The sequence below is a fragment of the Ambystoma mexicanum genome, chromosome 8 (assembly GCF_040938575.1).
Source record: "Ambystoma mexicanum isolate Mex_15411 chromosome 8, UKY_AmexF1_1, whole genome shotgun sequence".
Taxonomy (NCBI): Eukaryota; Metazoa; Chordata; class Amphibia; order Caudata; family Ambystomatidae; genus Ambystoma; species Ambystoma mexicanum.
The window spans coordinates 1,358,404,973-1,358,420,411 of NC_090929.1; the positions used below are offsets into that span (position 1 = coordinate 1,358,404,973).

At 50.8% G+C, this 15,439-nt stretch overlaps 1 protein-coding gene across 6 annotated transcripts in view; it reads right to left on the reverse strand.

Moving 5' to 3' along the window:
- The window catches only part of MKI67 (marker of proliferation Ki-67), a 231,321-nt gene that overhangs the window by 74,499 nt on the left and 141,383 nt on the right, over positions 1-15,439 (reverse strand). For all 6 annotated transcript variants that reach the window (XM_069611472.1, XM_069611471.1, XM_069611470.1 and 3 more), the window contains one exon: positions 12,982-13,868. In XM_069611472.1, the coding sequence (XP_069467573.1) occupies positions 12,982-13,868 (887 nt within the window). The remainder of the gene's footprint in view (positions 1-12,981; positions 13,869-15,439) is intronic.

The following is a 15,439-nucleotide window of genomic DNA, read 5'->3' on the forward strand; positions in this document are numbered from 1 at the left end:
GAAGGCGAGCAATCGGTGGGATGGACGCCTTTGCAACTGCACCAGATGACAAAACGTTTCCATCTGGCATAGCAATAACGTGTTAGGCTTTCTTGCCTCCCTCAGTATGTCCATGCATCTTTGAGGGAGTTGCAGATGTCCAAACTCTAAAACCTGAGGAGCCAGGCTGCTAAATTCAGAGTTTGTGGGCATGAATGCAGAGTCTCCCCCGTCCTGAGACATGTGCGGGCAGGGCAGCTTGACTGGTGGGGAGAGGGACATTTCCATCAGGTGCGCGAACCAAGGTTGGCAGGCCCACATGGGAGCCACCAGAATCATGGTGACTGGTTCCAGGTGCATCGTGTGTACTATCTTGTTCAGAAGGGGAGTCGGGCGCGTGGGGGGTGTCGGTCAGCGTAAACAAATTTACCCGACCAAGTTATCCTGAGACCGTTCCCTTTGAATCGGTTCTAGGGTTACCTGGAGGCGTAGTCTTGGCATTGGGCGTTCTGAGTAGCGAACAGGTCGATCCCCATTCTGCAAAGATGTTGCATACAATGTCTTTGTGCAGTCGCCATTCGTAATCTTCTGGCAGAGGAAATTCTCTGCTGAGTATGTCTGCCAGAAGATGGAGTTCCCTGGAACATGTTGGGATATCAGGAACATCTTGTGTTTGAGAGCTCATATCCAGATGTTTTGGGACAGCTTAGATAGCCCTGGAGAGTGAGTGCCCCCCTGTTTGTTCAGGTAATACATTGCTGTTGCGCTGTCGGTTAGGACCAGCACGGTCTTCCCTTGCAGTTGCTCCTGAAAGGCTTTCAATGCTTTGAACACTGCTAGTAGCTCCAGTAGGTTTATATGGTTGGATGCTACCTGAGGGGACCACACTCCGTGAGCTGTCCTGTCTGTTGAAGCAGGTGAGCCCCGCCCCCCTGCCCCCACCACCCCGTGAGAGATGCGTCTGTCGTGAGAGTGGCTTCCACTGCAGGGGTGGTGAAGGTTTTCCCTTGACCACCACCACTGCAGAGAGAGAACAAGGGCTGGCGAGACAACAGATCTTCCCATTGTCCGCTGGCCTGACGCCACTGGCCGTTGAGCCACTCTTGCATGGGACGCATGCGAAGCCGCACGTGGGGAACCAAGTATATGGTTGGATGCTACCTGAGGTATATATGTATGACACCATCATCCCTAGCAAACGCATACCTTTGCGTACCGTCACCTCTCGACTGGCTACATACTGAGGAACCTGAGAAAGCATGTTCTGAACCCTCTCGCTGGAAGGGAAGACTAGACCGTCTTCCGTACGAATTAGAGCCCACAGGAACTGTTACTTGGCTGGGGACTAAGCTGGATTTCTTTTCGTCGATAGAAAATCCCAGGCTGAAGAGTAGGTCTACTGTTATTTGGGTGTTCGAAAAACAAACGAGTCCCTCATGATGAGCCAATCGTCGAGGTAAGGGTAAACTGGAACTGAAAGTCTGCGCAGGTGTGCCGCTGCCACGACCTTGGTAAACACCCTTGGCGCCGAGGCTATGCCGAAGGGGAGTACCTTGAACTGGTAGTTTGTCCTGAATCACGAACCTTAGGAATTTTCTGTGCGCTTGAAGCATTGAAATATGAAAGTATGCATCTTTCATATCCGATGTTGTCATGAAGTCCCAGTTTTAGCAATGGGATCACCTCTTGCAGTGTTAACATGCGAAACTTCTGGGGCTTTATGAACTTGTTCGCTGGGCGCAGGTCTAGAACATGACACATGGTGAGATCCTTTTTGGGGTACAAGGAAGTACACTGAATAGATACCCTCGTTTACCTGAAGAATCGGGACGGCTTCTACGGCGTCCTTTCCCAGCAGCGCTTCCACCTCTTGGATCAGGATCTGCAGATGTTCCGGTGAAAGGCGTCAATGTTTCGGCGGTCTGAACTGTGGAGGTCGGGCGAATTCCACGCAGTAACTGGTTGACCATCTTTAAGACCCCCTGGTCTTAAGTTATCCCCTCACATGCGTGGAGGAAAGATTAATCGCCCACCCACCCTCTCCCAGACCGGGGAGACATGGAGGGGACCTGGACTTGGTCGTCATTTCTGACCCGAAGTAGCCTCCGCCTCTATTCTTACTGCGCTTCTGACCCCTCTGGGGGTAGTAAGTGGGGCTTGCAGCAGGTTGACTTGAGTTGAAGTTGCCCATGCCGAAATTGTTTTGAGCGACGCAGGCTTGTCCTCGAAAGGACCTCCGAGAATTACTGAGGGTTCCTGGGAAATTTGGTGCAGCGACTTAGTTTCGTGCTCCTTCTTGGCTGTCTCCAGCGCATCGTCTACCGCCTTCCCGAAGAGGTTGGCCTCTTCGATGGGTTTGATAATGGATGCCTGGGTCTCAGGCCTGAAGCCCGACGTGCCTCTTAAGGAGAGTACCCTGTGCAAGAAACCTGCCTGCTGTCTCTGCGGTGTCCAGGGTATTTTTTACAACATTCTGATTGGCAAGTTTGCCCTCCGAGACAATGGCGAGAAGCTTGGCTCTGGTTGGTTCCGGAACCTCTTGAAAGCTTTCCTGGAGTAGGTTCCATTGGGCGTCGACGTAGCTTGCCAGTAACGTCGTGTTATTGGCAATCCAGACGGTATAGACGGCTGCCGACGTAACCCGCTTGCCTAAGGCATACAAACTTTGTGACTCCTTGTCCGGAGTGACTCTCCTGTGGCAAGGGGAACCCCTGCTCTCTTGCGAGTGTTGGTCACCACCGGCGAGTCTGGGATTGCGGGTCGGTGGGGGAGGGTCAGAAAAGTTTTGACCCTTGGGTTCACAGCCCTAGTCTGAGCGGGTGTGAGTAAGGAAGGGGCCAGCCGTCTCTTTACAGAGCTCAAGAGAGGGATAGACTGGCTTGCCGGAGTCTTTTCATTAATAATGTCCTCTGCGAAATCTTGTTCGGGCAAGGCTTCCAGCGTGGCAATTTTAAAGAATTCCGCTGCTTTTGTCAACATGATAGCCATTTGATCATCCACCGGTGAAGATGTTCTTGATGGGCGAAGTGACTTAACGGGGAATAACCGACAATTCGTTAAGATAAACAATGTCTCATGAAGAGCTCCGCTATAGGGCAACCAGTTATCTGGGCGGAAAAAAACAATCTGAGGGACCTCGGCGCGTGAGGGATTTTGGGTACTACACACGTCACAATAGGGATAGTGTTTCAGACACGCCTATGCAGATGTCCCCTTTCGGTCCCCAAAAGACAAGATGCAATACTCTGCAGTTACCACTGGATGTCGGACCATATGCACAGCATGTGATTCTAAGCAGATTAACAAGCATCAGAAACTTGGATCCAACGGGCATCGAGAAACTCCTGCAGTGGCTGCATCCGCAGCCTGCACAGCGGAACGAGGTAGATGCATGACGACATGCCGAGAAGGGACTTCCTCACCCTTGCGATCAAGGTCAACAGCCGTTGTACCTTGCCCTGGATGGTCGAGATTAGAAACAGTATGTCTTGCAATGGCAAGAAACAATAGTTCACCGAGAACCGCAGCTCCATCAGCAGTTGGACGGTTTTCACTGTGTGCGCGCGACGGCGGTCTCCCTTGATTTTGCTCAGGTGAGCCAGTCATTCAGGTAGAGGTAAACATGGATTTATTGGCGCCAGGCACTTAGTGAAAACCCTTGGCGCCGACTTTGTTCAAGGCCCTTCCCTTCACAGTGTTGCCCTTGAACCACGAAACGCAGAAACTTGGTGTTCCTTGTGAATGGGGATGTGAAAATAGGCATCCTCCAAGTCCAGCGAAGAAGGAAATCCCTTCTTCCAGCTGTCTCAGCACATGCTGAAGGGTGACCATCCAAAACGTCAGGGATATGATGTACACGACGGAGGTCCATGATGTGCCTCCAACCGCCAGTCTTGACCGAGAGAACACTCAGAGCCTCTTTGGGACAAGCTCTATTGCGCCCTTCAGAATGGCCCACACCTCCGGCAAAAGCTGAGTGACATGGTTTTCTTGCCTGGCCACGGGTGGTATGCGAGTACACTGGAATTCCAGACTGTCCGTGGGCCAGAGCGTCCAGCACCCAACGGTCAGTGGAGATGCACTTCCACATGCTGATGAAGTTAGCCAGCTGGCCTCCCACCAGGGATGGCGGGTGGGGGCCCAATGTACCGGCCAGTTCAATCTTGTTTGGATGTCAAAGTAACAACGTCCACCTCCAGCCCCTGTAGGTCTCCTGGGCCGATGAGTGGAAGTGCCGACAGTAGAACGAGGCACCTCCTCCGAATCCTTTAGATTAACTTTGGGCTTTCCCTCCAGAAGTCCAAAGGACGGCCATCGTTTAAGCGTGCCCAAGGCACGAGCCAACTCTGTCCGCTTTGATGGCCTGGAGACTCATCCACAGTCTTTCCAAGCAAATTGTCCCTGAAGGGCATGTTCAACACCCTCGACTGAAAATCCTGGCGGAAATTAGTAGCCATGAGCCAGCCTCGCCAACAAAGGCAAACACTGTTGCCCATTTGGCAGAACCCCGTATCGGCAAGGTCTGTGGCCACTATAATTGCGTGGTCCGAAGCCACCTTGCCTTCCTGTAGAATCTCCAACGCTTCAGCCCTCTGGTCATCAGGAATGAAGTCTAGGAGGGGGTACATATTGAACCTAAGTTCCCTGTTGTAACATGCCACAATGGCGAGGGCTTTAATAGCCTTGATGGTCGTCGCCATCACACTTCGTCCCATGGCATCCAACTTCTTCCCCTCACCGTCCGGGGGGTGGGGGGTTGCCGCAGACATGGATGAGCCTGAAGACTTCTTGGCTGCCATCAAAACCAGAGTCTGAAGACAGCTGGGACCGTAAGCACTTGGGCACAGAGTCCGGCACTCTGTACTTCTCGTAGCAATCCCTCTTCCAACGGAGCAGAGCAAGGGTTCAGGCGGGCCAACCCCCCAGTCTAAAATGTTATCCAATAACAGGAACAGCACAGTCTCTTCGCCTCGCAGTGCTGGTAAAGGAAGCCCTCTTCTCCGGGACAAGCTGGAACAGCTGAGGCCCTGGAGATCAAGGCGTGGAACAAGCCAATCTCGTTGGGCGGTGACTGAAGATCCCCGCCCCCCCCCATCCCCCAGGCAGCCGTAGTCTTCTGTGCCAGTGGTCGCTGTGTCCGGTTCTTTGCCATCTCAAGGGAGAGGAGGGAGGCGAGGGGTGAAAAGGCGGAGGGGTGAACTCTTTGATGGTGGCTCCTCCGATTGCCTCGGCACTGGGGCGAGGCCGCCGGCGCAAGGGGCTTCCTGGTCCACATTTCCAAGCACAGGGTACGCAGAGCAGTCAGAATGTCCACTGAGATATCCCCAGGAGGCTGCTGGGGTGGAGGCATAAGGGACCGGGGCATTTGCAACTTAAGATGGTCCGCTTAGTCATCATCGCCCTGTTGCTCCTTGTCGGTCTCCCCGTCGTCACCTTAGTCATCGCCCTCATCGGGATCCACCCTGTAGAGATTGCACTCAACTCATCTCTCCCCCCACAGGAGGACCGTGAGGCTGTGCGCTCTTCCTGAGGAAATGTCCATGCCCTAGGGGACTACCATGCCCCACGCAGCCCCCTGCCACCAAGGGAGATGTTTTAGGTGAATGATGTCTTTGATGGGCTGGAATGAGAACTCCCTCCTTGCAGGGATAATCTTGCCTTCGGGGCCGTGCACTGCAAATTTTTCCTAGCAGCCTTTGCGGACGACACCACTAGTCTGACGCGGTCCTGGCAGAGTCCACAGCCTTCACCTGTTTGGGGGGGGTGGGGGGGAAGGTATGTGGCCCTGCTCCCCCTTGGCCTACTCCGTCGGGCCAGCCTGGGTCTTCTCCAAAAGCTTACCCGGATGGTCCTCTTTGAAGAACTTTAGTGTTGGCTTGTGATCAAAGGTGCTGGAGACGCTGAACTCGCCCTAGCTGTCGAGGAGCCAGTCGCAACGGCGCTCCCGGAGGCAGTGTACTTGCGGTGCTTAACCTTATGTTGGGCCCTGCAGGAGAGGTCTTAGAAGATCGCTCATCTTTCTTCTGGGCAGGGGAGGCATGCTGCCGGGACTCACCCAGAGCAGGGGCCTTGGCCTACAGCCACTCGAGGCGCTTGCGTCGGTCGGCCCGCAAGTGCACCATCTCCCGACAAACCACACAGTCGTCATCCACATGCGTCTGGTCCGAATGCAGGCAGCAGAGGCACAGGGAAGGAACAAGTTACTTACCTGTAACTGTTCTCCAGCATGGGTCTGGCATGGATTCACATGCTCATGAATATTCCGTCAGGCTGGGAATCCTCGGTAAAGAAAAAAAAAATCAATCAGTTCACTTCTGAACTGTCTTTCTCCTAACAACCAATCCCTGGTCTCTGGGTCATACTGCCGCCAGCCAATGACTGCCCTCTACCTAATACCTCTGGCAGCCATCAGATTTGGTAGTGGCAGTAAATTCAAGAAAAAAGAGCCGCAGAGGGGTAGGCAGGAGGGTTTGCATGTGAATCCAAGCCAGACCCATGCTGGAGAACAATTACAGGTAAGTAACTTGTTCCTTCTCCAGCATGGATTCACATGCTCATGAAGAATACATAGCAGTACATTTGCACAACCACGGGTGGTGGCAAGGCTCAACATTAAGCATCTCTTACCTCCTCACCAGGTTCACCTTCAAGCGAACAGACTGCGCAGTACTGTTTGGCCGACTTTTGGCTCCTCCCTGGAATCCCGGTTGATGCAGACATCACTCTGGTCGAATGGGCTTTGACAGCCAGGCAACGGTCGGTTCGCCAACCAGTGACAAGGGTGAAGCAGCCAGAGAGCCACCTGGAAATGGAAGCCTTGGAGAGGGCCTTCCCTTGGTTCACAGGGCCAAAGTTCAAAAACAGCTGGAAGGTCTTCCCAAAACACTGCGGTCCACATGGAACTTCAGCGCTCTTGCCATATCCGAGTACAAAGTCCTCTCAGAAGTTTTCTTCCCGTCGCTGGCTAACACCAATAGCTCATTGAGATGGAAGTCCGACAGCACCTTGGGCATGAATGAGGGTGTCCGCAGCCCCACCCTCGTCTTGTGGAATGTAAGGTGATTTACAAGAGGGCCCGATTCTCTCCCACTCGTGTGGAGGTGATGGCCACAAGAAACGCTGTTTTCCACAACAAAAACTTCAGCAGACCCGAATGCATAGGCTTGAATGGGGGACCCATGAGTCTAGTCAGCAGCAAATTGAGCTCCCACGCTGGGCGCGGCACCAGACTGAACCTCTTCCACTTATTGTAGCATTTCAGCGTAGATGAAGCACTGGCCTTGGCAAGCACTTCCCTGCAGTCCGCCGGAAGATCGTATCCAAACTCTAGCACTGCAGGAGCCAGGCCTGCAAGTTCAGCTACCCTGGGTCTTGGTGCAGAATTGCGCCCCCTTCCCTGGCGAGAAGATCTACGTCCGCCAGAAGCTTGACTGGAGGGGACACCGACATGTCCAGAAGGTCCGGGTACCATATCTGCCACGCCAGTGCGAGGATCATCCTGCACCAGGCCCGTCGAGTAGATTGATGAGTCGCAGAAGCAAAGACAACAGGGGGAAAGCATAGAGGAACGGGCCGTCCCAGGGGAAGGAGAATGCATCTACCATGCTCCCCACTAGTTAAACCTGCTGGCGAACCTCTGGCACTTGGTGTTTGTCCCCAACAGATCGATCCGGGGATTGCTCCATTGCGGGAATAGAAGATCCACTTGGTCCTGCCGAAGCTCCCACTTGTGGCACGAGCACAGTTCCCTGCTGAGAGTTTGCCATGGTGTTCTTCACTCCTGCCAATGAAATGGGACGAGGAACATCTCCTGGGCGACGGCCCATCGCCAAAGGTCCTGCGCCGGGATCAGGTGACCCACTGCTTCCGGATGTAAAACGTGGTGGTGTCTGTAAAGATCTGTACCACTTGGCCCATGAGGGACGGAAAGAAAGGCTTTAGAGCCCAAAACACGTCCTGTAGCTCCAGAATGTTGATGTGCAATGATTTTCCTCCGATAGCCACAGGCCACTTCCGTGGAAACTCGAGGGTGCTCTTGTCCTCGAAGCATCCCAATACCTGGATCCAACGGGCGTCGAGGAACTCCTGCAGCGGTAGCATCCGCAGCCTGCACATAAGTTAATGCACATCATGCCGAGGAGGGACTTGATGGACCTCACCCGTGTGATCTTCAGTGTCAACAGCAGTTGCACCTTGCCCAGGATGACCGCTATTCTCCGACAGGGATGCCAGGCACGACACTGATGAACTGGGATAACCAGAAACAGCAAGTCCTGCTATGGCACCACGCAGGACTTCGCAAAGTTTATCACGAACCCCAGTTCCGTGAGTAGCCGGACGGTCCCTGCCATGTGCGACAGCAGTCTCCCTCGACTTCACTCGGATGAGCCTATCGTCCAGGTAGGGGTAGACGTGAATCCCGCAGGCGCAACAGCGCTACACTGGCGCCAGACATTTGGTGAAAACTCTTGGTGCTGACTTCAATACAAAGGGCAGGGCCTTGAATTGGTAATGCTGCAGAAGCACAGAATCTTGGTGTCCCTTGTGAATGGGGAAATCTGCATCCTCCAGGTCCAGAGACTATAGGAAATCCCCTTCCAGTTGTCACAGCACATGCTGACCATCTGAAACTTCTGGGACCTGATGTACTTGAGGCAGCTGCGGCCTAGTATGGGTCTCCAACCGCCCGACGAGGAAGAGTACACTCGAGCCTTTTTTGGGACGAGTTCAATCGTGCCCTTCAGCATGGCCTGTAACTAGAGCAGAAGTTGACATGGTTTTCCTTCCTGGCCACCTGTGGCATGCACAGGCACTTCTGTTGAAATTCCAGGGTGTGCCCATGGGCCAGGGCGTCCAGCACCCAACAGTTGGTGGAGAAGGACTTCCACATGCTGATGAAGTTCGCCAGTCTGCCACCGGGTTGCGCGCCCGATGTGGCCAGTTCAATCTTTCTTCGCTGTGGGGCGCCACCTTGGGGTCCTTGACAACCTCCTCTGACTTGCTGCGGCCCCAGTAGGCTTCCTGAGCCAAAGAGCAGGACAGTTGATGATAGGCTGACGAGCCACCACCAAAACCTTTGGAGTAGACAGCCGTCGCTGCTGGAGCATGCCCAAAACCTTGGTGTCCACCTTGATGGCCTGAAGAGACATCCACTGTCTTGCCGAATAAATTGTCCCCATCGAAGGGCATGTCCAACACCCTTGACTGTACATCATGGTGGAAGCTAGTGGCACTCAACCAGCCCTGCCAAAGGCAAATGCTGTTGCCCATCTGATGGAATCCCGTATCAGGGATGTCCGATGCCACCTCGCCTTCTAGCAGAATCTCCAGGGCTTCCGCTCACCTGTCTTCGGGAAGTAAGTCCAGGAGGGGAGCAATCTTGAACCACAGCTCCCTGTCATAACGGGCAACAATGCCCAAGGCATTGGCTGCCTTGATCGTCATTGCAGCCGCCAAGATGATCCGTTGCCTAATGGCGGCCATCTTCTTTCCCTCGCCATCCAGGGGAGTTGGGGCGGGTGGTGGACGAGAAGTCAGTCGACAATCAAGAGCACTTCTTCGCCACCGAGACCACAGTCTGGGGCGGTTGGGATCTGAGGCACTTGGGTGCAGAGTACGGCACCCTGTACTTCTCGTACCAGCCCCTCTTCGCCGGGGCAGAGGATGTGTTCATGAGGGACAGCCCATCGTCCCAAATGTCGTCCAATAGAGGGATAGAAAGCACAGTCTTCCTCTTGGCCTCACGGCACTGGTACATGAAGCCTTCCTTCTCCTCGGGTGCTAGTTGGAACATCTGAAGCCCTAACGATCACGGCTTGGAAAGCCGATCTTGTTGGGTAGCGAGGCCCTGGCTACTGGTGGACCACTCGGTAGTCGTCAGTACCAGCCATCACTGTATCTGGTTCCGTATCGTCCCTCAGAGGAGGTGATGGTGGTGGTGAAGGATAGCAGGGAGGTGGAGGATGGACTCCTCTTGACAGGGGGTTCCCCGACGGCCCAGGTGCCACAGGATCTCCCACCGGCAACAGGGGCATCCTTGTCCGGATCTCTGAACACAAGGTGTGCAGTGCCTGTAGATGTCCACCGACATCCCCTGGCGGTGGTGGAGGCTACAATGGGATCGTTGGCAGCGGCGTAATGTCCTCTGGCTCCTCACCGTCCTGCTGCTCCTCTGTTTCACCGCCGCTCTCCACATCACCGGGTCCTTCCCATAGGACCTGGCCTCGACAAGCTTCTAATCCAGTACGGCCTTCAGACCAGAAAGCTCCTCCTTGATGTCTTGAGGCCTGCAGGACTATCCCCCCCGCCCCCCTTCTGCTCGACCAGCGGGGACGGTCTAGGGAGATTATCTGCATCGTCTTCACTGGTATCTTCTCAATGGGTAGAAAAGATTCCTCCAAGCAGGCAGGGAAACTCGTCTTGGGGTTGCCTCAAGAGTCTGTATCCACGTTCTTCGCTAGGGGTGCCACCACTCCTTCCAGTGAGGACTTCGTCTGGTTAACCTGGGCCTTCATGACCGGGGGGGTGGGTGGTGGTCAGCACCCCGCTATCACTTGGCTGTCGGAGTCGGCTGGGACCTCGACAAGTTTACCCAGATGGTCAACTTTCTCTTCTTCGCTGAGCATGAGCCTTGGCTCGCGGTCGAGGGTGCCGGAGATGCCGTTCCTGGCCACCGAGGAGCCCGTCCCAACTGCGCTCCTGGTGCCCACAGGCTCATGGTGCTTTGCCCCATGTTGGGGCCCGTCACCGGAGCACCCTCAAAGGTCTTAGAAGACCACACAGATTTCCTCTTGCTGGGTGAGACTTGGTGCCCAGGGGAGCTTCGTCTGGAGCCACGGAGAGCCGCTTGCGACGGTCCTTCATTGTGCGAGGCACCATATCATTGCAGAACGCACAGGTCTCCACGTGCGTTTGGTCAGAATGTAGGCAGTAAATGCACAGGGAGTGCCCATCGTCTAGGAAAATGTTCCATAGTCCACATCCAGGGCAGATCTCTAACAGAGGCGTCGAGTCAGTTATCTCCAGCAAAGTCCATGCAGAGTAGGCCTCAAAGAATTTTCCGGAATCCTCCAAGAAGGGAACTAGACGATAAATCGCCCTTGAGGGGCATAGAACATTCCAAAAAAACTGGTCCCTGCTAGTCTGATGGATCAATGAGCTTGAGGCTTTATTAGAAGACGGCCACCACTAACGTGCGGTAAAAATCTGAAGATGGCTGCCAGAGGACTGGCTTAGGTAGAGGGCAGTAGGACCCCGTGACCAGTGATTGGTTATGAGAAATCACTTTACAGAGGATTCTCAGCCTGACGGGGAATAGTCATGATCATGTGAATCCATGCCAGATCCCATGCTGGAGAAATTGTCCAGTTGACCAATCATGTGATTTGTACAGTCACTGTACAACTGAAGGGTCTACTGCACTTGCATTACTGAATGCAATTGTGAAAGTAACCATTGGTTTTTACTCCCTGGTTTTTACTACTGACCTATACTGAATGTGTATGAAAAGGTTTGACTTCCCTAGTAACTGTCAATGGCTCCAAATTAATTGTGATTTTATATAATGTTAATACTTATTTACCCCTAGATTTATCTGGCCCTAAATTTATTTAAATAGTGTTTCAGTGTTTCTTTACAATTTAATTTGTACTGATTCTACAGCCCTGCCTCCCTCCTAAGATGAGTCTGGCTGCTCGGTCTACACAATCAGCCTAAGAGTGGAGTCTTGTACTGCCTCAGTTGAATGGTTTTACTAAGCACTTAGTTGGACTTCAGAAAAACTGTCCTAACATTGGAGATGGAGGCAGACTGAACACAAGCCCGCCCTGCCCATTGCAGGACCTGCTTGCTCAGCGACTACAACGGAAACACTTGCGGTGCTTGGCCTTTCCTTGGGCCCCCACAAATTAAGTGCCCTCAAAGGACTTAAAAGCCTGGTCCTTTTTGAGGTATTCCCTTTCGCGCTGCCCAGGGTAGAGACCTTGGCATTGAGCCACCAACCTACTGTGTCGATCCTCAACTGTTCGCTTTAAAACACAAAGGCAGATACTACCCGATTCCCTGTGGACCGCGTGGAGACAGAGGCAATGGAGGGGTTTGCCCTCTACAAACAAGTTTCTCAATCTGCAGCAGGAGCAGAGCTTGAAGAGGGAGCCTCCTCAGACATGCTCCAGCATGTGGTATAGGCCAAAAGCCTTCTGGAATCTTTCATGAAACGTCAACTATTCTTGCCCTCAAGGGTCATTGAAAAAAGGCGACAAACTGATCCCTGCTTGCCAGTCAAAGGAGCCAAACCACAGGCTCAATTGACCAAAAATGGGATCGTGAAAAGGTAGACAAGCTCACAGAGCCAAACATGAGGACTCCCAACACTTGAACATGCAGTAGAAATCTGAAGATGGCTGCAGGAGCAGCTTGGGGAGAGGGCAGTCATTGGATGGGGGCAGTATAACTCGGAGCTCAGTGATTGTTGTAAAGGAGAACGTTTTTAGTGAAACTTTCTTTTACAGAGTATTCCTGGCCCGACACGGAATATTTATGATCATGTAAATCCATGCCAGACGCCATGCTGCAGAATGTTATTTTGTCCAAAGACAACAGGAAGGCTTTGCAGTGATCAGAAACTGGAGGGGTCAAAGTTTACAATATTACAAAAAGTCAGGGAAGAAATGAGTTTGCGGACAAATACTGCATTTAAGGAGCTGAAAACAGAACTACTCACGAGTGAGGAAGCGGGTCATGTCCACATAGTAGGGACATGAGGAAAAATGTCCATCTATGAGAAATCAATGCAAAAAGTAAAACCGAGTCTCCATGTATATGGAGAAAAGGACAGTAATAGGATTTAATACTGCAATGGCATTAGGGAATATTCAAAGCAAGTGAATGACGACAAATTCTGGTGGAAGCAGCAAGCTCCAGAACAATTGGCCGGTAAATAAACTCAAGCAATATATGAAGTCTAGAGAAAGACAAAATCATTAAAAACAAAAGCACATTTACCTTACATTCTTCTGGTGTATTAAACAATTCTTTAAGGCCACTGTAGTTCAATTCTGCATTCGAGTCTCCACGTTTTCTCTTGGAACTTTGTTTCAATAGAGTATTTTGCTTTTGTGGGGTCCTTAAAAGCCTTTTTATTCCTTTAAAATCTTTTAAAGGAGCACTTTTATGCTTTGGTGATGCCATTAACCTTTTTATTCCAATCATGTCATCAACTGGCTGGTTTTTCATTTTGGGAGTTTTCAGAATACGGCTTATCCCAACAAGGTCTTCAACTGGTTGTCCCTTTTGCCTGGGAGTCTTTCTTGTAATTCTAATATATTCATCTGGTGTTCTCATCAGGCGGCGGATCCCCAACTTCGATTGAACAGGCTTTGCTTTTTGTTTGGGCGTTTTCATTATGCGGCTGACACCAACCATATCTAATACTTCTTGCCCTTTTTGCTTTGGTGATTTCATAAGTCTCTTAATATCCACCAGAAAACCATCCAGGTCTTCGTCTGATGTTTTTTTAGGCTTTACATCTAGTTTTTGTAGAACAGACCGTCTACTCTGTCTTGGGGTCTTCATTAATTGCTTTAAAGCAACTGCATCTATAACACACTTTGATTTTTCCTTTGGCGTTTTCAAAAGCCTCTTCAATCCTACAAGGCTGTCATCTACTTTTGATTTTGCAGTCTTGCATTTACTTTTGTTTTTAACAATCTTTGCCTGTTTGTAGGTTTTCACTTTTTCTGAGATTTCATCATTTCCAGCCGACACCCTCTGCAGCTTGTTACTGCTTGGAGAAACATGGCCTGTTAAGTACCTTGATAGAGCCTCTTTACTATAGGTCTTGCTTGTCCTTGTGCCTGGTGTACTACTCAGTGGTGAAACAATCATCTCTCCTATAAAAAAATAAAAAAAAAACTTAAAGGACAAGTAAAATACAATTTAAACAGACCTACAAAAAAAATAATAGCCATCATCGCTTTTAATTTAGCACATTACTTTGTTACTCACCTGTTTGCAGATTATAAACCTAGCTCATAGTGGTTAAAAAAGGATTTCTTTTGGCAACTTTCCTTCCATGGTGTCCATGGCCCAAATCTTTTTTGCCCTTTTTAAATGGTTCTGACTTGGAAGGGATGTCAAGCCTTCAGCTTTGTTAGGGAGTATACATTTCTGTGCCAATTCATTTTAACCCGAGAGACCACCAGCACTTTTTGCCAGACACTGGTAGTTTTAAATTATTCTGAGTGAGCAGAATTTACCATTCACTCATACTTTCTCTGACTGGGATTCTTATTTTACAGCTTTTGTGGCGTGTTGACAGTTTTTCTGATGTCCAACTAAGGGCTTTGTAAAACCATTCAACTGAGGGTACAAGACTCCACTCTTTGTGTATAAGGCTATAACCCCAGATTTCAGGTTAGTGTAGACAGCACAGTCAGGCTCATCTTAGAAGCGAGATGGCTATAGAAATCCACATGGGTTTGTTTTGTGTTAGTAGCCAAACATGGTAAACTGTACAGCCAACTGGCTACTGGTCAAACATGGCCGTGCCATGAGATTTTAGATGGCCAGAGGGGCCAGGAAAATCCTTAAGGATTTCCAGTGACTGGGAAAGCCGTCTTTTGGCAGGCTACTGGAGGGCTGTTAGGCAAAGTTTGAATACAGTACCCTCTGGGAACACTACAAGCAACTATGACTACAGGTATAGGCAACCCAACCTTTGGTATAAGATTGTACTACACCGTTTTTGTAGCGTGCTGAGCAGCCAGGCATCTCAAGAGGGGAAAGGTGAGCAGTAGTGGAGTTAAAGATTCAGTTACAAGTATTCAAATAAATTCACACTCCAGGTTTATTGCATAAACAATTATCAGTTTATAAAGCCTTCTTTAGAAGGGAGTAATATAATAGTAGGAACAAGTAACTGTTCTCCAGCATGGATTCACTTGTCATGAATATTCCCAGTCAGGCTGGGAATCCTCAGTAAATAAAAAAATCAGTTTCTAAACTGATTTCTCCTAACAACCAATCACTGGTCTCTGGGTCATACTGCCCCCAGCCAATGACTGCCCTCTACCTAAGCCCATCCTTAGATTTTTACTGCACGTTCAAGTGTAGGGAATCCTTCCGCTATAGCTCTGCAACCTAAAAGAGAACTTACATCTTGTTGTGTAGCCACTTATCATTGGAGACTTGTGTGGTTGCATTTGTAGAGTGGCTATCAGCTTCTTTACTTCACAGGACTAACCAGCTTGCTGCCCCACTTTGATTTTCTTCTATTCTACCTGCAAGAAGTGCTTCAGTTCATCGACTTTTGCCAACGTAAACGTTGGCTGGCCTAGGCTCCCGGAATGACTACTCTTATGGATGTGTTAACTGACTTTGCATTTGAGGGGGGAGGGGAAATAGAGGTTTTAAAGTACTTAACTACTTAAGAATTACTTTGTGAATACTTGTTTTATTCTGA